At 36.8% G+C, this 20,704-nt stretch overlaps 1 protein-coding gene across 1 annotated transcript; it reads left to right on the plus strand.

Annotated features, from left to right (window-relative positions):
- The first annotated feature begins 2,147 nt into the window (after nt 1-2,147).
- On the plus strand, nt 2,148-4,758 carry LOC149246259 (phenylcoumaran benzylic ether reductase IRL1-like). Its single transcript, XM_089455651.1, has 5 exons — nt 2,148-2,628; nt 3,188-3,322; nt 3,489-3,726; nt 3,830-4,033; nt 4,265-4,758. The coding sequence occupies exons 1-5, from the start codon at nt 2,446-2,448 to the stop codon at nt 4,426-4,428; spliced, it is 924 nt and encodes a 307-aa protein (XP_089311777.1). The 5' UTR covers nt 2,148-2,445; the 3' UTR covers nt 4,429-4,758.
- Nucleotides 4,759-20,704: the final 15,946 nt, after the last annotated feature.

Raw genomic sequence — 20,704 nt, forward strand, 5'->3', positions numbered from 1 at the left:
TCTGATCTTATTCCTCTTCTTCTTTTCTTAGGTCATCCCTATAAGCTTCACTTTCTTCTTGTATTCTCTCTTATCATTTTTCTTTTTCCTTTATCTTTATCATTATTCTAATTTCTTCTTTTATTATGCCTTCCTTTTATAATTTTCCTATTCTATTCTATAATTTATTTATTATTATTATTATTATTATTATTATTCTTTGTCTCTTTGTTTTCCTTTTTATTAATTTCTTTCTTTTATTTCCTCATTCCTTTTGTTTGTCATTCTTCATTTTTCTTCTTTCTCTTTATTCTCTCTTATTTTCTATTTTTCTAATACTATTCCTTCTTCTTATTCTATTATTTATTATTTTTTGCCTATGTTTAATTCTTTCTTATTTATTTTATTCCTTTCATCTTATTCTTCATTAATTTTTGCTCTTTATTTCTTTTTATTTGTTATGTCTGTGTCCACTCTTTTCCCTTGATTTTTAATTTTTAATTTGTATTTTTTTTCTTTTTGTCTTTCTCTCCCAACATATAATCAGTCATGTTTGAGACTCACAATGTAGATATAAAAATGACTACTATGAATATTCCTATGATTTCTCACCTATTAAAACCCTACCACATAAATCTTCAAATAAAAAGATGAGACTCATGAAAATCATGGTCATGCTTCTCAATCACCTAATGATCTTTTTACAGATGAAGATCATCCTTTGACAAATTGTCCACATATTGGTTCCTTTCCCTTCATTAGCATATTTAATGAAATGGATGACTTGAAATTCCTTCTACAATAAGTCTTATCGGCTTTACATGTTAGTTTTTTTTAATTTGTAAATCTATACATTATGCAAATCTTATTAGCTTTACATGTTAGTTTTTCTTATATATAAATCTATACATTATGCAACTGGCATATATTTTTGTGGTGCTAGATATGCTTTACTATAAAAATGCACTTTGTGTGATTACTCATGCCCAATATGGTACACACTTTGTTTGATTATTAGGTTGAGGCTCTAGAGCCCAATATGGTATGCACTTTGTTTGATTATTAGGCCAAGGTTCTAGAACCCAGTATGGTATATATTTTTGTGGTGTTAGATATGCTTTACTATAAAAATGCACTTTGTGTGATTACTCATGCCCAATATGGTATGCATTTTGTTTGATTATTAGGTTGAGGTTCTAGAGCCCAGTATGGTATGCACTTTGTTTGATTATTAGGCCAAGGCTCTAGAACCTAGTATGGTAGATACGTTGTAACATAATCTTTAACATTTTCATTAAGTGAAATTACATAAAAATAAATAATTAAATTAAAATATTAATGTAAAGTAATGTAAACCATTTAAATCAAGCAAAATAAAAAATAAAAAATAAAAATGGCCCATGGTATTGATGTGAAAAACAACCTATTTAAAGGGGCAAATTAAACCAAGCTAGATCTATCTTATCTCTAGATCTACCAAGCCCCCAAAGGGATCAAATCTCTTAGGATGAAACCTCTTTTAAAGTGGAATGAGATTTGATCACTCTAGGAGCTTGGTAGATCCAGAGTATAGATGGATCAATTCTAAATCTACCAAGTGCAAAGAGGGATAAAATCTCTTGAACCTCTTTTAGAGTGCAAAGAGATTTGATCCGTTCAAATAGATCTATACCAATTACAAAAATGTAGCAAATACTATTAGCCTCAATTTAATACATGGTTCAAACCAACTGAAATTATAATGTGAACAGGTCTATAGTTAAGGTCATGTGTTTCCTTCTAAAAAATTACAAATTGAAAACTTATACAAATTACAAAAATGTAGAAAATACTATTAGCCTCAATTTAATACATGGTTCAGGCCAATTGAAATTATAACGTGAATAGGTTTATAGTTAAAAGCATGTATTTCCTTCTAAAAAATCACAAATTCATAACCAGAAAATATAAAATATATATACCATAACCTTAAAATTATAGAATATATATGTCATAACCTTAAAATTAGATAATAATAATAACTTATTTTATATTATTATTATTCATCAATTTAACACTCGGGTTGAAATCAAAATTTTACATTATTATAAACACATATTTTAAGATTTAAGAAATGCGGCGGATTATTATCTTCTTTTTTCAAATTCCGTAGCTCAATACTTCAATACTTCTTCCAGAAACTTCGAATCTCAAAGAAGTGGTTGATGTGAGTCCGCCCACTCCTACTATCTAGCAAATGACCAGTCCCTTACCACCTCCTTTATGCTGTTAACCCCTCTGGGTTTTCTCTGGAAGTAACTGCTTGCATATAAAGCCAATTGGGCGAAAATCCCTGAACTTTGCCTATCTTCCATTTTAAAATCTCTAATATAGCCAGTGGGGCGAGAATACACGGCTTTTGCTTACATGTTCCAATTTTAATATCTTGATTCACTGTCTACCAGATATTTCACAGCCTTGGGCAACATGGGAAGCAGCAGCAGGATTCTGATAATTGGAGGAACAGGCTACATTGGTCGTCATATATCCAAAGCTAGCCTTGCGCTTGGCCATCCCACATTCCTTCTTGTCAGAGAGGCTACCACTTATAATCCTGAGAAGGCTAAGCTTCTGGAATCCTTCAAGTCCTCAGGTGCTATTATACTTCATGTAAGTACTCTGTCTGCATTACTTTCAGATCAAATCTAACCGATCAGCACATGCAATTTTCTAGTGATTCCCTAGTTTGGTCATTTCCTGTACTGGGGGTGAGCACTGATCAGCATGAACTACTTGTAAAGTATTTTCTTTCTCATTCATATATGGTCATTTGATCATCTCTTGTGGTGGACTGTGAGAACCGGACTGTATGTATGGCAGTACTCTGTTATCTATTTATTTATTTTCGTGGGTACTACTTTTTCATTATTTCCTGTAATGGGTTTTACCGTTTTCAGCTAAGTAGCATGCGAGGATTGTGTAGGGTTTATTATCTTGTGTGGAGGCTCATTTTCTAATTTATTGTAATGGGCTGTGGCAACTAATCAGCATAAGCTTAGCCGTGCACTCTTAATTTCTTATGGGTATATGCCCTTTCGATCATTCCTTGTAATGGGTGGTCAGCTCTAAATATCATACCCTTACTGTTTTCTTCCTGTTTTCATCTAGAACCTCGTTTTTCTTGGATATGCCCAGATGCATGACCTGATATAGAATCCTCAATTTGCAGGGATCTCTGGAGGACAAGGCAAGTCTTGTGGAGGCAATCAAGAAAGTTGATGTAGTCATCTCTGCTGTAAAGGGACCACAGCTGATGGATCAGCTGAATATTATCAATGCCATTAAGGAGGTTGGAACCATCAAGGTAGTACTGTTGATAAGATTTGAGACTTTCATATATAGGCTTTAAGTAGATAGTAAAATTCCAGAGATGTTTTTACTCTTGATGAGGTTTTAGACTTACATTATAGGCTATATGTAGAAAACAATACCAGATATGTTATTACAACTGTTGTTTGTGATATTTACAGAGGTTTTTACCATCGGAGTTTGGGAATGATGTCGATAGAACCCATGCAGTGGATCCTGCAAAGACCATGTTTGCTTCCAAAGCAAAAATTCGTAGGGCCATTGAGGCAGAAGGCATCCCTTACACATATGTCGCTAGCAACTGTTTTGCTGGGTTTTTTCTACCAAGTTTGGGGCAGCCGGGCCTTACCGCCCCTCCTAGAGATAAAATTGTCATAGCTGGAGATGGAAACGCCAGAGGTATTTACAGTGTTCTCTCTGCCTAAAAATTTATGTTTTATGAGTAGCATTCTTTGATGTACTCTTTGAGCAGTTGTTAAGTCAACCTACACTGGTTATGCAGCTGTTTTTGTGAAGGAGGAGGATATTGGAGCGTTTACCATCAAGGCAGTGGATGACCCTAGAACACTAAACAAGATCCTGTATTTGAGGCTTCCTGCCAACACCTATTCTATTAACGAGCTCGTAGATCTGTGGGAGAAGAAGATTGGCAAGACTTTGGAGAAGACCTATATAACAGAGGAAGAGGTGCTGAAAAAAATTGCAGGTTAGCATTTGGAATATTTATCCTTTTTCACCTTACATTTGCAGACTTAATGCAGATCTCTTTTTAAGAGTTTTATGCATTTGTTTGCTTGCATTGTATGTGTTGGGTATATAGATTGTTTAGCTTGGTAGAAGTTGGTCGAAATGTGAGAAGTATATTTAAAATTTTGTAGATTCGTTTAGAGTGAATGAGTGACTTGGCTATTGTAAAATGCCCTGGTGTGTGATGCAGAGTCATCATTCCCAGTCACTATTCTGTTGTCAACCGGCCACTCTATTTTTGTGAAAGGAGATCAAACAAATTTTGAAATTGGACCTGATGGTGTGGAGGCGAGTCAGCTCTACCCAGCGGTGAAATACACTACTGTGGAAGAATATCTTAGCCAGTATATCTGAAGTTGATTGTGTGAGGTGCTTGGCTCAATTACGATGGTGGCAACCGTCTTTATCCAGTTTAGACAAGGCTGTTGCAATGTTTGGGGTTAATACAAGCATTAAGCAAAAGCTCACACTCAATTTAGTAGTAGACAGAAATGTGTCAAATAGCTCGTAAGGTCGCTGAGGCCTTTGCTTCTTTTATAGACGGGGCTTCTTTCATGTTTTCTACTAAAGTAATCTTATTGGCTCTATCCGCAAAAAATGTTATATTGGAAGGAAGAGAAGAAATATACCACTCGATATAGAAATCAACACCAGGGCTTGATGTGGCTGGGATTTTGTGTAGAAATTTATTGAATCTTGAATTGAAATCTTTGATCGTTTCACTTGACTTAGCTTTTAAATTAGAAATATCATTAAGAAGGGATGTAATTATGCGTTCATCACCAAATTTAGCTAAGAAATTCTCTTCAAACATGTCCCAATGGGTAATAGACTATGGTGGTAATGAGAAATACCATGAATGATCATTGGAGGGTGTAGGGAAATAATCTTATTACATAGCCTTCTTCAACTACTCCATTAAGATTAATGGCTAACATATAATTATGGAGATGCTCTTCACTAGGTAATCCATCATCATGATTAAATTTTGGTAGCCATCTTTCAAGATGATTAGGTAGATCATGGATAGGTGTTGCCTTCTGCAAAGCTCTGGGATTGGCCCATGGTTTGATTGGTGGTGGTGGTGGTGGTTGTTGTTATCTTCCTCCCGTTATTGGAGTTTGGGAAGAGGTGGATATTGAGGGTGATTGTGTGGAATAAGAGGAAGGTTGTGTATTAGTGTTGGATGAACTAGCACCAGTACCTTGAGAAGAAGGAGAATTAACAGGAATGAATGGAGGGAATGAAGGTGTTTGTGGAGGGGAATTTGACAAAACCTCAATAATTGATGTATGTGACTTAGATTTCTTAGTCTTCTTTCTCAAAGAAGAAAGAGGAAACTCAAATGGAGGAACCGCAAGATTCTCACTTTGAGAACAGGGTAGAATCCGAGTAGGTTACAAAATAGAAGTTATACTTCCTTCAGAAGCTTTAGATGGCACAAGATTTTCTGCTGAAATAGAGATTTCTCCTAATTTCTTTAATAAAGTCTGGACCTCAGGTGATTCAGGATTATAATATGAAGAGGGTGCTTCAAGAAATGTACTAGGAGATTTCGGAGGTGATGCTCAACTACTGATCTAGAAATAGGAGTTTTAGATGAGGATCTAGTAGTTGGAGGTGATCTTGAGGGGGAGTGACTCTTGGAATGGCTTGTTAATTTAGATTGAGTTCTCTCTGCCATTCATAGTTAATGGCCCTCCTTCTAGCACCAAAATGTTTAAGCCTTCAAAATCACTGCAACAACATGGGGGAAAACCATTTGGTCGGGAACTTGAATACCGCCCCTTATCTATTTGGAATAGTGGCTCTGACTTGATAAAATGGGACCAGTTTCCCAATAAGAATTTGATAGGATGGATAAAGTGTTGATGACCAAAAACTAAGTGATAGATGGGGTGGTTTTCAACTGGAATATACATATATTAATTTATCTATTTACCCGGGGTTTTACTTATATTTATGCGATCTAGAATAATGATCCTTAGTGTATGATAATGAAGATTGATCAAACACTTACAGAAATGAAAGATTTTTGAAATAATTATTTTGATTAAATAGTTAATCAAAATAATTGATAAAACACATATCGCATCAAATATCACTCAAAAATTGCTCATATATGTATTAAAGGATGACAATTCAAGCATGTTTAGAAGTGAATAAATGCATAATTGCATTAATAGAGATACATATAACAAACAATACAAAAAGAAATGGCTATCAATTCATAAACAAACAAATATACATTGATAAAAGTACCCGATGCATATGACTCTGCTCATGAAATAAATAACTCTAGTCCAGTCTTTTTCATTAAGATGGTTTCAAAAGTATAAAAGTGAAAGCTTCCAAAGCCTTCTTCACAAAGCTTCAGGTCTCTGATCCATTCATTCTACTAAGACAAATTTCAAAAGTACAAAAGTGCAAGCTTTCAAACCTTTTCTTTATAAAATTGGGAACCCTTCCTTCATAGACATGAAAGGGTTTATATAATAAAAATAAAGTGTAAAATTAGACATTACACGAAAGTTTTGAGGAGGTTAAAACAACTCTCCTTAAAATGAGTGACAAAAACACAGAAATAGAAATTATTGAAATAATGAACTCAAGAATGAAATTGTGTCTATTCTTTCATTCATTGTCTTACCTCGTAAATATCCATAATTAGCTTAACTTCATGAGGTTGTCATGTCCTAATGTGTAGCTGTCCTGTATACACTACATCTGAAAGAGTAGGAAGCATATGGGTGGATGAGTCAGAAAGGCAGCATAGCATTAGCCACTAACTGTGTGGCTTCACCAAATATTTCCAATACATTTCCCAGTTGAGTTTGGTTAGCTGTTTGATTGCCTCTTCCCTTGATTTTGAATATTCTTTCCATTGCCTTTCCAAGGCTTTGATATCAGGAAGACTCCCAGGTGGGAATTCTTGTATCAACTTAGCATTGTACAAATTATAATTGATAGTTTCAATGATATTTTTTGAAACATCGGTTGGTCTGGAAACTGCACTTTTTGCCTACTTCAATTGAATATCCCAATTAGTAAAGAGGATATCCTTGTGTGATTCTCTATTCTTGCAAGATCTGTTGCTCTTCCCTCTGGAGTATCCTGCCGTATTATGTATCCCGATATCTTATCATCAATATCATTGAAAGACACCCTCAGATCGGATGATTGATTCATCGTTGAATCACTTGTAATACACATTGGATTGATGATAGACAACTTTGGATATAATGTTGCTTGTTTCCTTGATAAAATAGTGTTGAGCTCTAATGTTTCTTTAATAAAATCTTCCACTTTAGGATTATCCTTCAACTGATGAAACGACAACTGTAGTTGTTGTATTTGAATATCCTTAGCACTTGTCTATGCATGATATTGGAGATTTAATTGATCAAAGCTTTGATGTAATTGGGACATTGTTGTTTTCATTTGATGATCAATATTTTGTCTTTCTTTTGCCAACTGTTGCTCTAACAACTGGATTCTCTCTTCTTTCTCTCTGACCAATTGTCTAACCTCAACTGCTTTGTTAATCGTAGCAGATGCATAAGCACCTACAAACTGTGACAATTTTGTCAAATTCTCTGAAGGATCTATGGGAGTATCCTTCCATACTATATCCATAGGTTCATCGCTAGGAATGACTGTTGATGATGGTTTTGTTCTTCTCCTTTTCCTTTGTCATTTTATCACAGCGCATTGTTAGGGGTTGTAAAAGACATCAAGAGGAAGGATCTCTTCCACCTTGTCTATGATTTCTGATGAAGGGAAGGCTGGGATGATTTAAATTTATTCTGTTGCAATGACTTTATCAATAGCTCTCTCAGTGAACGAGCTATGTCTAGTGTTTTGCGGCGTGCTGATTTTTTTTTCCATTTCAACATCTTCTGCCCCTTGTTGTCCTTTAAGATGTTAATCAAATTATTGCCATGCTTCATCTAGCTGATTCTTGAAGGGATATTCATCTGTTTGTACTTATTTGGATATATATTCCACTTAAATCTCCTTGGAATTTTTTTTGCTTTCTTTTCAAAATCCTTCTCTGAACTTTTCTCTGACTTGTTCTCTGAGTTTTTCCTGAAATTGTGCTTTGAGCCCTGTTCTCTCTGAACCTTGTTCTGAGCATTGTTCTGAGTTGTGCTCTGAATTATGTTCTGAATCCTGCTCCAATTTCTACTTTGAATTATGCTTGAAACCTTGTTCCAAGCCCTTTTCTAACTCTTGGTCTAAGCCCTGCTCCTCTTGGATAATTGGTTGAGGGATCCTCAACATATCCAAAGGGACATTTTGTAGTCTTTTTCTTCTGTATTGTCAGAATTGGGCTAGCCTTTTTGGATCTAGTTTTAATGTGGCCAAATGTTGTACTTGTGAAAATAATTCAGTGGACTCAAATAGATCGTCATAATCGTCCTCCTCATGACTGAACTGTCTAATTTTCACTTGGGCAGTGACATTCTGTGAAACTTTGTTAGGATCGAACTATCTGCCAAGAATGGTGGCAAGTTTTAAGCATGTAATATGATCGATTTCAAGCGCAGCATGCTTGAAATCATGTAATGCATAAACACCACATTGCAGGGGAAATGAAGGCCAAAGAGACTTCTTGGATTCCCTTAGGGTCTTGATTAGCCCATCCCCTACAGTTTGATAGGAAATCTCCCTAGCAAGTAGTTTATTCGGGACATACAATGGTAGAACATGGGGAGGTGCTAGGCTTCCATAAACTCGAACATAAGTAAAAATCTCTTTTTCGAATCAACTACCTATTGGTATGAAATAAATTTTGGCCTCATCGGACAATATTGGGGCCCTTTTGTCAAAAACGGCTTGGTGGATGGGTAGCATAACGCCTTGGCAAATACTATAGAAATGGGTGTGGAAATTGGATTCCCACGAGATTTTATGGTATATATGAATGGGAGTCGTGTTGGGTTATGTTATATTTTTTCCACGACTAGCCCACGTAGTTAACCGGGGGGTTAGAGGGGGGGCGGAGCCCCCCTTTGTTGCGCCGATTGTGTAGCGGGGGGGTGGTCACAGGGGGTTTGAGGGGTACCCATAACCCCACTTTGGAAAATTTTGGTTTTGGACCCTATGTTAGGTTGGGTAGACCCACCTATGGTTTTGTGCATGATTTTCGCACATGTTTTTGGACACGATGGTTTTTTGGTCCATGGTTTTGGACGCGATGGTTTTTGATCCATGGTATTGGATGCTTCAGCATGTATAAATATGTATTGTAACATTGAAAGGAACATAATGAAAAATCAGGCTAGTAGTGTTGGTTTTGGGATCCAGAGGAAATCTCTGTGTATATGTGTTTTATGTGTTATGTTCTCGCATTGTTTATTTTCTGTGTTTTAGAATTCATATGCAGGTATTTTTTGTACGGGGTTAAAACCTACATTTGGTATCAGAGCTGTTTTAGCTTCAAGGGGACGTCTTTGTTGCTGAGAGGTTTCGCTCGAGCCTATGGTAGACCCTGTTCAGTGGGAGATCTGCGAGATCGATTCTGGTGGTGAAAGAAGATGGCGAGCAGTAGAAAGATAGATATCGAGAAATTTAATGGTTAGAGTTTTGAGTTGTGGAAACTCAAGATGGAGGATCTGTTGGTGGATAAAGATCAGTAGATCGCGGTAGATCCGGGTACTAAACCAACGGGAGTGTCCGATGAAGAATGGAAGAAGTTGGATCGGAAGGCAACGAGCACAATACGATTGTGTGTCTCAGATTCAGTATTGCTGAATGTATTAGGGGAAGCTACGACGAAGGCTTTGTGGGAAAAGTTAGGGACTTTGTACCAAGCTAAGTCTCTGGTGAATAAACTGTTCCTGCGGAAAAAGATGTATAACCTGAGGCCGAAATATGGAGACTTGGTGACAAAGCATATGAATGCATTTAATACTGTGGTAAGTCAACTAGCATCTGTTGATATTAAAATTTCAGATGAAGATAAGTGCATCAGTTTTTTGTGTTTTCTACCAGATTTGTGGGATAGTCTGGTTATTGCAATAGGTAGTAATGCAATTGCCTTACAGTTTGATGAAATAGTCTCATCCTTGTTGACGGAGAAGATGAGACGGAAAAATATGGAGAGCCAGAATGGTGATGCCTTGTCTGTACGGTCCAGGAATAGAAACAAAAATAAGTCATCGAGTGGGAGATCTAAATCTAGGGGGAGATCTAAGTCTCCAGGAAAACCTGTAAAGGTGGTGTGCTGGAAATGCGGAAAGGAATGACACTACAAAAGGGACTGTAAATTTAAAGCTCCTGATAAAGGAAAGGGATCTGATGATGCTCCTTCTGCAGAGGCGAAAACCACCTCAGATGAAGGTGGGGATGTGTACTTGGCTTCTTCAAGTACACATGTAGATCATGAGGCATGGTTGATTGACTCAGGTGCATCCTTTCATTTCACTCCCCATAGGGAGTGGTTCTGTGAGTATGAGAAATATGATGGTGGTGATGTCTTTTTGGGGGATGACAGGAAGGCTAGAATCATTGGTCGCGGAAAAGTAAAGTTGAAGTTGCAAGGTGGAAGGGTTAGAACACTTTCGGGTGTTCTGCATATTCCTGCATTAGCCAGAAATCTTATTTCTGTAAGCAAGCTGGATGATGCAGGTGTAAAAATAGTGTTCGAGAAGGATACCTGCAAAATGGTTCGGGGAGCATTGGTATTGATACGGGGAGTTCGGATTGGAACTCTATACATGCTGCAAGGTAGCACTGTTATTGATGGGTGCAATAGTTCTGTGGTTCCTGAAAGTGGAGCAGAAAATTTAGTGGTCTCTAGAGAGAAGACCATGTTGTGGCATCAAAGGCTTGGACACATTGGAGAGAAGGGCCTTCGAATACTTCATGGTAAAGGTATGGTAGAAGGTATGAGTAATAGCTCTCTAGATTTTGATTTCTATGAAAATTGTGTATATGGGAAGCAGAATCAGGTGAGTTTCCCCTCTGGTGGTAAGAGGGCGAAACAAATATTAGAACTTGTGCACAATGATGTGTTTGGACCTGTGAAAGTTCCATCACTGAGTAAGTCTGTGTACTATGTATCATTTATAGATGACTTCTTAAGGATTACATGGATATATTTCCTTAAGAAGAAATCTGAAGTCTTTGACAAGTTTAAAGAATTTAAGGCTCTCGTGGAAAATCAGACAGAGAAGAAGATAAAGGTGCTGAGGACAAATAATGGTGGAGAGTTTTGCAGCAAGGAATTTGAAGAATTCTGTAAGAATTGTGGTATAGCACGGCAGAAAACTACTCCATATACACCTCAACAAAATGGAGTTGCGAAAAGAATGAACAAGACGTTGATGGAAAGAGCAAGAAGCATGTTCAATGGTGTCGGGTTAGGACATGAATTCTGGGCAGAGGCGGTGGATACTGCGTGTTACCTGGTCAATAGGTCACCTTCATCAGCGTTGGAGGATAAGACTCCACAAGAGGTATGGACTGATAAAAAACCCTCTCTTTCACATCTGAGGGTATTTGGATGTGATGCATATGTACATGTTCCAAAGGAGAAAAGAACCAAGTTGGATAGTAAATTTGAAAAGTGCATCTTTATTGGGTATAAGGAGGGTTTAAAGGGTTATAATCTTTGGAACCCAATAACAAGGAAGGTTGCGTATAGCAGAGATGTGGTGTTCAGAGAAGTGAAAGATGTTATTAAATACAAAGTCCAACCAAAGGAACCTAAGAAGATAGAGTTTGAGCTAAAGGAGGAAGAATCAGAATCTACAATAGAGGATGAATCAGAAGATGAAGAGCCACAAACACCAGGTGTGAGAAGATCCGTTCGAGAAAGAAAGCAGCCAGAAAGGTATAGTCCATTTGCTTTCTGTTCAAATTTTACTTTGTCTGTTACTGATGATGATCCCATAACTGTGAAGGAAGCAGTGGATTCAGAGGATGGAAAACTCTGGAAAGAGACCATGGTTGATGAAATGGAATCTTTGCACAAAAATGAGGCTTGGGATCTGGTGGAGTTGTCGGCTGGAAGGAAACCCATTGGCAGCAAATGGGTGTTCAAAAAGAAGACAAATGCAGAAGGAAAAGTGGAGAAATACAAAGTTCGGTTGGTAGCAAAAGGTTATTTCCAAGTGCCGGGAATTGATTTTGGTGGTATTATTTCTCCTGTTGCCAAGGTAATTTTTATTATATTACTTTATTTTGTTGTTGCTGCTTTTGATTTTGAGGTAGAACAGATGGATGTGAAGACAACATTTCTTCACGGGGATCTGGAAGAGGAGATCTACATGAAGCAACTTGAAGGCTTTGCGGTGAAGGGTAAGAAAGAACTGGTATGTAAGTTAAAGAAGTTTCTGTATGGGTTAAAACAGTGACCAAGGATATGGTATCAGAAATTTGATACATTTATACAGGGACTTGGCTTCCGCAGAAGCAAAGCATATTCACGTGTGTATTTTAAATTAATTGGTGACCGTGTTATTTATCTGGTCTTGTATGTGGATGATATGTTGCTGGTTGGAAATGACAAAGAAATTATCTAGGATTTGAAGACCCAATTGTCCTCCAAATTCGACATGAAAGATATTGGTGCTGCAAACTATATTTTGAGCATGGAAATTAAAAGAGATCGTACAAAGAGGAAGCTCTCGTTAAACCAGAGGAAGTATGTCGAGACAATATTCCAGAGGTTTAATATGCAGGATAGTAAACCGGTGAAGGGTCCTATTCTTATAGGTGTGAGGTTATCTGTTGAACAGTGTCCCAAGACACAAGAAGAGGAAGAGGACATGTCCCGTGTTTCATATGCAAGTGCAGTCGGTAGCTTGATGTATGCAATGGTATGTACTAGACCATACATTGCACAGGCAGTGGGAGTATTGAGCAGGTTTATGTCAAAACCAGGGAAGGAGCATTGGACAACAATGAAGCGGGTTTTCAGGTATTTGCGTGGCACTAGTGATTATGGTTTGTGCTACTAAGGAAGACCAGGATTAGACAAAATGTTGGATATTCGTGGCTTTGTTGATGCAAACTGGGTTGAAGATCTGGATCAGAGAAGATCTACAAGTGGGTATATGTTTAACCTATTTGGAGGTGCAGTCAGTTGGATGAATAAGAAACAATCTGTAGTGGCACTATCAACTACAGAGGCAGAATACATGGCAACCACTCATGCAAGCAAGGAAGCAGTTTGGTTGCAGAGATTGTGTTCAAGTATGGGGTTAGTACAGGAAGCTATAAGGATAGATTGTGAGAGCCAAAGTGAAATTTTCTTGGCAAAGAACCCTACATATCATTCAAAGGCAAAGTACATTGATGTTCAGTATCACTTTGTGAAGGATATGATAGAAGACAAAAAGGTGTTGACGGTAAAGGTGGACACTTTGAAGAATACTGCAGATGCATTGACAAAATCTGTGAGCAATGGGAAGTTCTCTTGGTGTAGAGAAACAATGGGCATTTCAGGGTTGAAAAATGACTAAGCTCTCTTGTGGCCCCCTATGAAAAGAAAACAACAAGTGGGAGAATTTTGGGTTGTGTTATATTCTTTCCACGACTAACCCATGTAGTTAACCGGGGGGTCCGCCCCCCTTTCGTTGCACCGATTGTGTAGCGAGGGGGGAGGGATCACAGGGGGTTTGAGGGGTACCTGTAACCCCACTTTATGGGGTCTGGGGCAACGGCTCGGAAAATTTTGGTTTTGAACCCTATGTTAGGTTGGGCAGACCCACATATGGTTTTGTGCATGATTTTTGCACATGTTTTAGGACGCGATGGTTTTTCGGTCCATGGTTTTGGACGTGATGGTTTTCGGTCCATGGTATTGGATGCTTCGGCATGTATAAATATGTATTGTAACATTGGAAGGAACATAATGAAAAATCAAGCTGGTAGTCCCGGTTTTGGGATCTAGGGGAAAATCTTTGTGTATATGTGTTTTATGTGTTATGCTCTCACATTGTTTATTTTCTGTGTTTTAGAATTCGTATGTAGGGAATTTATGTACGGGGTTAAAAACTACACGCCATATTTTTTTTTTGTTAATCGTTACATCATATCACAATAATAATAAGCGACAAAGGCATTATAACAAGAACCACATGCGTAGCACAATGATACGGCGTAGAGTTCATTGGTGGCAGGTCAAGGGATTGAATCCCTCCAAGTTCGGTCAGTACCATAACAAAATTTCAACCAATCCCACGAGGCCACGTGTCGCCTTGTTATTGGACCATATGCTCGAATCACAGGTTGCCGCTTGTCACGATTCATTGGTCCATATGCCACTAAAAATATGATGACACTTGTTAGTCTTTGGACATGCCACTTCAACCAAAACCATGAGTCTGGAACCCTGACTGCCAGAACCATGAGTTGATCGTTGATAGCCGAAACCCTAATCATTGACTTTGACCTTTGGCTTTTTGGAGTTTGCCTTGAAAGCTTTAAATTTGCATAACTTCTTCATACGAATTTTGATTTTTCCCATTCAAGTTGCGTTGGAATCATTGTTTTGAGCTCTACGTGATGGCACTGATTTAACTTGAATCCAATTAATTTGAAGTTTTGTCCATTAATCCTTTTTGGATTAATTTGTATCATTTCTTGATCATTTCAGATCATTCTTGATCAGTGAAAAAGAAACCTCATGTGATATAGGTAAGCTTTGGAATAACTACCTTCACAGGTGAAGAAAATCTGGACAGTTCTAAGTGCAACATCCCATTAAGGTTTTAGTTTGCTTTGGAGGACCCCTTCATCTCATTCTTGATTTTGGCAGTCTTCTTTCAGGAAGAAATTTAAATCCACATTCAACAACCTCTGCTTCTTGAACCATCTTTCACCTTTTGTTGGAAAACTCGTTGCTTCAGAAATAGACTCCTCTGTGACAGGGAACTGCAATTTCCTGATTCTAGTTTTGTTTCCATCGAAGGAGAAGATAAAATCATGGCACTAGCTGAGGTTATACCCATTAAAATGTTGAAAGATTGGTTCCCAACCTGCATCTCTGAAAAGATCAAGCATTTCAGGGTACACTTCGAAGTACATGCCATTGGGTTCAAACCTTTTCACGTGGTCAAACCGACCCATTTATAATGCTCCAAGACCTGCAAACACCTTTACTTCCCCTGAAATACCCTAACAGAGGACTTCTAGACAACTAACAAGCTTTCTGCATTGGAAAACTACAAATCTGAGTTTGCTAGAAAAACGGGGCAAACTAGGGTTTGATCTTAAACAGCTCAATTGGGCTCAAAAATGTTGGAAAATGTCATATCATGCAGGTGGAGGACCAATATTTTACAAATCACCACTTGAGCGCTAAAAAAATATGGGTTAACGAGTCAGAAATCGAGTTTTAAATTTTTTTGAAAAGCGTTACGAAAACATTTCGTAGCACCAACCAAATTTTTACTATAATTCAAATCACTAAGTGAAATTTTGCATAGACTTAGGGTTAGGTAAAAGAGTTTTAATGACACATTTCCCTAGGCTTAGAAAACCTTATAATGAATACAACACCCCCCTTTACATGATTATGACTTTGCAAAAAGATAGACTGACATCATTGACTTGAAATGAAGGTGTAAACCTGATGCTAACAATAAAGATATACTCATTGAGTCCAGGAGCCCTCACCTCCAACAACCCAAATATTCCTATAATTGTTGACACCTAATCTTTGGTATTAGGAGATGATTGCAAATAATGTAAATAAGAAAATAAAGAAGATGAAGAGAGATTGGAATACAAATTCCAATAGTCTTCCTCTCCTTGTATAAATTATTAATCTTTCTTAATGAAATGCATTCATTCTTGGAGTTACCCAAGCCTATTTTGACATGGTATCAGAGCTAGAGGTCCCAATTTAGTGTTCTCTAAATTCCCTACTTTGTTCTCTGTCAGTTGATGTCTCCTCCTTGTAAGTTTAATGGTGTGAATCTCTGCATTGATTGACTTGGTATGAAGTGCGCTCTTGAATTTTTGAGTAATTTTGATTGTTTTGTTTGGTTTAACGTTGGTGAATGTTGCATTTGGTTGAACACTGGATTATCTATGTTTTGGTACAATGTTCTTGAAAAAAAATAATAAAATTATTTTGTAGATTTGTTGTACGTGATGTCGGTTACATAGAGTTGTGTTGGTTAAAGGATGGTGGAATGATGTTGAATGATGAATTGCTTGCTCATGCTCCTTACTATTGAATGATGTTGTTCATATGCATTGATAGTATTGAAGATTTTTTGTTAAACTCGGTCTCTTCTTTAGTGTTGTTCACTTTACGTTGAACTCCTGCAAATCTCTCAAGCAGTCTGTTGAAATAGTCCCTTCTTTACATTGGTTGAATACATTGATGTGCAAGTTGGTTCGTATGTGTTGGAATGTCTTGATGGCCACTGTGGTATGGTGTTGGTACGTAAAATACGCTGAAGACTATTGATTGAAGCCTGGTATGTGCGCCTTGGTGATTGATCCATTCATATATGTGTTATCTCTTTTCAAGCATTTGAACTATTCATATGCGTTGAACCATTATATTGAAGATCATGAGTTCGGTTGAATAGTTTAATTATATGTGTGTTTGTAAATGGTACATGGTATATGAATTGGGTATATTGTATTGAAGTATTGATATATATATTAAATAATTGGCATCTGCACATAATACATTGAATCAATTTAGATAAGTACAAAAACAAAAAGGCAGAGAGTAAGGATTTTATTGTTTTGGAAATTGAAAGAATATGGTTCCTTTTCTTGATGATGCATTCACTCATCTCCATAGTTGGAGTAGTTCTATCTAGAAAAGTGAACTACCATGAATGGTCTAGGAAGATAAAACATACTCTCATGTTCAATGAATTGCGGAAAGGATTTTGTGAAGGAGAAGGTGGCAATCCTCCAAAGTATCCCACTTCTGACAAAGAGCTCACCATATAGGAGAATAAGAACAGTGAAGCATATTCCTTGATTGCAACATCATTCAATGAAGAGGTGAGTCACCATATTGCACCATTTAAAATTTCCTTTGAATCCTGAAAGAAGTTGAAAGATTTATACGACTCACACTTTGAGTATGAAGTAGTCTAATTAATGATCAAATTGATCAATATAGAATTAAAAGATGATGATCCCCTTGCCTTAGCCTCTGAAATAAGAGCCATTATGCATGATATAGAAGCTTCTAGAGTTAAAATATATGTTCCTCTCACAGTCTTTCGTTAAGGCATTGTATCCCACGTATTCTCATATCTTTAGTCATTAAAATCCAATGGAAAACTTAAGGAGATTTCCTTTGACTCTATCGTGGAGAAGTTTTGTTGAAAGAGTGAAAGCTTTTGGGAAGACATTAGTTGGTCAACCTTCTGAATAAAATGTGTTCCTTGCATAGAAAGAGAAGAATCAAACACATGATTCTTCTGCATGAAGAGGTGGTAGAAGAGGACATGCAAAGAAGAATAATAGAGGTAGGGGGGAAACATTACTAAGTAGGAATACCCGACCTTCACTGTATACAGTGAAATAGAAATGGATATGATGCTTCCAAATGCAAGATTTCTTGGGACAGAACTAGACATGAAAGGAATGAAGAGAAAGGAAAATCGATAGATCAAGGGAAAGGTAAAGCACTCAGATTTTCTCATTATATTGTGATACATTGCAATATTGGAGTAATTGAAGACTTGTTTAATGCTTCACTTGCTTAATGGAAAGATGCATGGTTTCTTGATTTAGGAGCAACTTTCCACATCAATTATCAAAGATATTTCTTTGAAGAATTCAGTTACAATGTTGATGAATAAGTATACTTCGCAGACAAGTCAAAAATAAAGTTATTTGGGCTTGCAACTGCCTGGTCTCCTTGAATTTCTTCTACATGATGTTCTCTACCTCTTGGGGTTGCGGAGAAACTTGTTTTCCTTAGTTCACATCCTCTAGCAAGGACACTCTTTTCACATGTTTGATGGAAATGTTGAGTTGAGAAAAGAATCAGACAACTCACTTGTCATGACTAGGATAGAAGAAGAAAGACTCATGATGCTACAAGTAACCTCTTCTTGTGCACAAAATTTTGCATTCAGTTATTAGTATGACGAAGGTACACTACCATCCGGTCTCTTATGGCATGCTAGATTTGGACATTTGAACTATGACAGTATTCGTCTATTGAAGAGAAATGGTGTTACCGGTTTTCCAACCATTCCTAGGAAACTTAAGCAATGTGATGCTTGTATCTTTGGAAAATACATCAAAGTGTCTTTTCATGATTCTCATTCCAGAGCACATAGAAAGGTTGAATTGATACATTATTGCTTGTGTGGTCCTATGTTTGTTCCTTCTGCAAATGTTAATAAATACATTATGAACTTTATTGATGGCTACACCAGAATGTGTTGGGTATATCTATTGAAGAACAAATCTGAAGCTTTTGAAACATTCAAAAACTTTCATGCATGAATTAAAAATGATACACAATCTCATATTGGCTCTATTCATATTGGTAATGGAAAATAATATACTTCAAATCAATTTGAAAACTATCTTATTCGGAATGGGATCAAACATCAAATAGCAATGCTTTATAATCATCAACAAGACGGTGTAGCTGAAAAATGAATAGGACATTCTTAAATATGGTACGTTTAATGATGTTTTTCAAAAATGAAACGTTGATGTTCTAGGTTGATGCAATTCTATGTATAGTTTATATTAAGAATAGGTGTCCATATCATGCTCTCAATAACAATACTCCCTATGAAATGTGGTATGGCCACATTCTTTCAATAAGGGATGTCAGGATTTTCAGGTCCACGTATTACGCCTTGATACCTAAGGAACAAAGAAACAAACTTGGTGCAAGGAGTTGAAAATGTAGCTTCTTGGGGTACTCTGACACCTCCAAAGAATATCATATTTATGATGAAGTAAATAAGAATATTATATTATCTAGAGATGTGATCTTTCTTGAATCTCCCAAAAATGAAAATTTTGTTGAGCGGAAACTTGATTTCTTGGACAGATTCGAACATGTAAAATATTTTTAAGAATTTGATAATGAGATTCCACATATTGAAGGGTGGATCCTTATCCTGGATCAATTTGTGGAATCTCCTTTTAAAGCACTCTCTCCCCCTCATGAAGCTCCAACCATTGATCAAGAAGACACTTTGGGTGATGTGATTGAGACATTGGAAGGAAAAATCTTGATTCAAATCCATCTCAGTCAACTAAATAGTCTAATAAATCTGAGAAAGGTCCTCCAAAATGGTTATCCAGTACACTTGAAAGTGTTCGTCCCGTTGAGGTTGGAAAGATAGGAATAAGAAGCTCTACTAGACAAAATAGAGGTGATGTAGGCGATTCTAATTCACCTATTGATATGGATGTTTCTTATGATTATGAATCAAATTTTCCTACAGATTTCGAACTAACTTCCTTCAAAGAAGTTGCTTCTCATGATGAATAGAACGAAACAATGCAAAAAGAGTATGATTCTTTGATAAAGAATGACACCTGGAAGTTGGTGGATCCTCCATTGGGTACCAAACCGATTCGCTACAAGTGGATCTTGAAGAACAAGTATAAAGAAGATGGCTCAGTTGAGAAGCATAAATCTAGGCTCGTGGAAAAAGGTTTTTCATAGAAAGAAGGGGTCGATGGTGAGGAGGATTTCCCCCCCACAATAAAATGGGCTACCATCCAAACTCTCTTTACCTTGGAAGCTTAGAATGGATGGAAGTACCATCAAATGGATGTAAAAAATACTTTCTTGAATGGAGGTATGAAAGGGAATGATTTGTTGTGAAGGGAGAAGAGAAAAGAAGCATGTAAGCTTTTCAAATCCTTGTATGGCCTCAAACAAGCACCATGAGCCTAGTATGAGAAATTGGTTGAGCATCTTTTGAAACTAAATTTCAAACACTATGATCTTAAAGATGCAACTTTGTTTATCAAGAAAGTTGGCAAAAATGATGTATATCTTGTGGTGTATGTAGATGATCTTCTAATGACATGGAATAATGAAAATTATAGTGCATCCATAAAGAAAGAATTTAGGAAAGGTTTTGGAATGGAAGATTTGGGATATGTTCACTATTATCTAGGTATATAAGTAACTAAACATCCAAAGTTTATATTCCTCTCTCAAAAGAAGTACATTGGAGATATATTGAACAAATTTGACATGGTTGAATGTAATCCTTTAACCACTTCAATGGAACAAAATTTAAAGCTCACATCCACAAAAGGAAATAAATTTGAGGATGCAACAAAATAGAGAAAACTCACAGAAAGTATTAATTACATGACTAGTACCAGACCAGACATTTCATTTATTGTTGGAATCCTCTCTAGGTTTATGCAAAAGCCATGTGAGGGTCGTTGGTTTGCTCCCAAAAAAATTCTTAGGTACTTGATGTTGAAAATGGAAACAAGAAAAGTCTAATTTAATTTTCCCTTGAATCAAATTAAGAGAAAACTGTAATTCCACATCACAATACAACAAGAATGAGTTAACTAAGTTAATTTCACTTAATTGGCTCAATTAATTAAATTTGAGGGCCTAATTTGAGTCATGTAGAGTGGTTCCTAAATTTTAGGAGCCTAGGTCGAGTTTAATTTGATTTGTAATAGTTTA

This window comes from Pinus tabuliformis, chromosome 7, assembly GCF_031772625.1.
Source record: "Pinus tabuliformis cultivar Carrire ecotype Pingquan chromosome 7, CPIR1, whole genome shotgun sequence".
Lineage (NCBI taxonomy): Eukaryota > Viridiplantae > Streptophyta > Pinopsida > Pinales > Pinaceae > Pinus > Pinus tabuliformis.

What these genes read in the sequence shown, in the direction of transcription:
- LOC149246259 (XM_089455651.1), top strand. Translation starts at nt 2,446, where the DNA reads ATGGGAAGCAGCAGCAGGATTCTGATAATTGGAGGAACAGGCTACATT. An exon ending in AGGAGGTTGGAACCATCAAG is followed by an intron (nt 3,323 to 3,488) that starts GTAGTACTGTTG and finishes TGATATTTACAG; the next exon opens with AGGTTTTTACCATCGGAGTT. An exon ending in GGTGCTGAAAAAAATTGCAG is followed by an intron (nt 4,034 to 4,264) that starts GTTAGCATTTGG and finishes TGTGTGATGCAG; the next exon opens with AGTCATCATTCCCAGTCACT.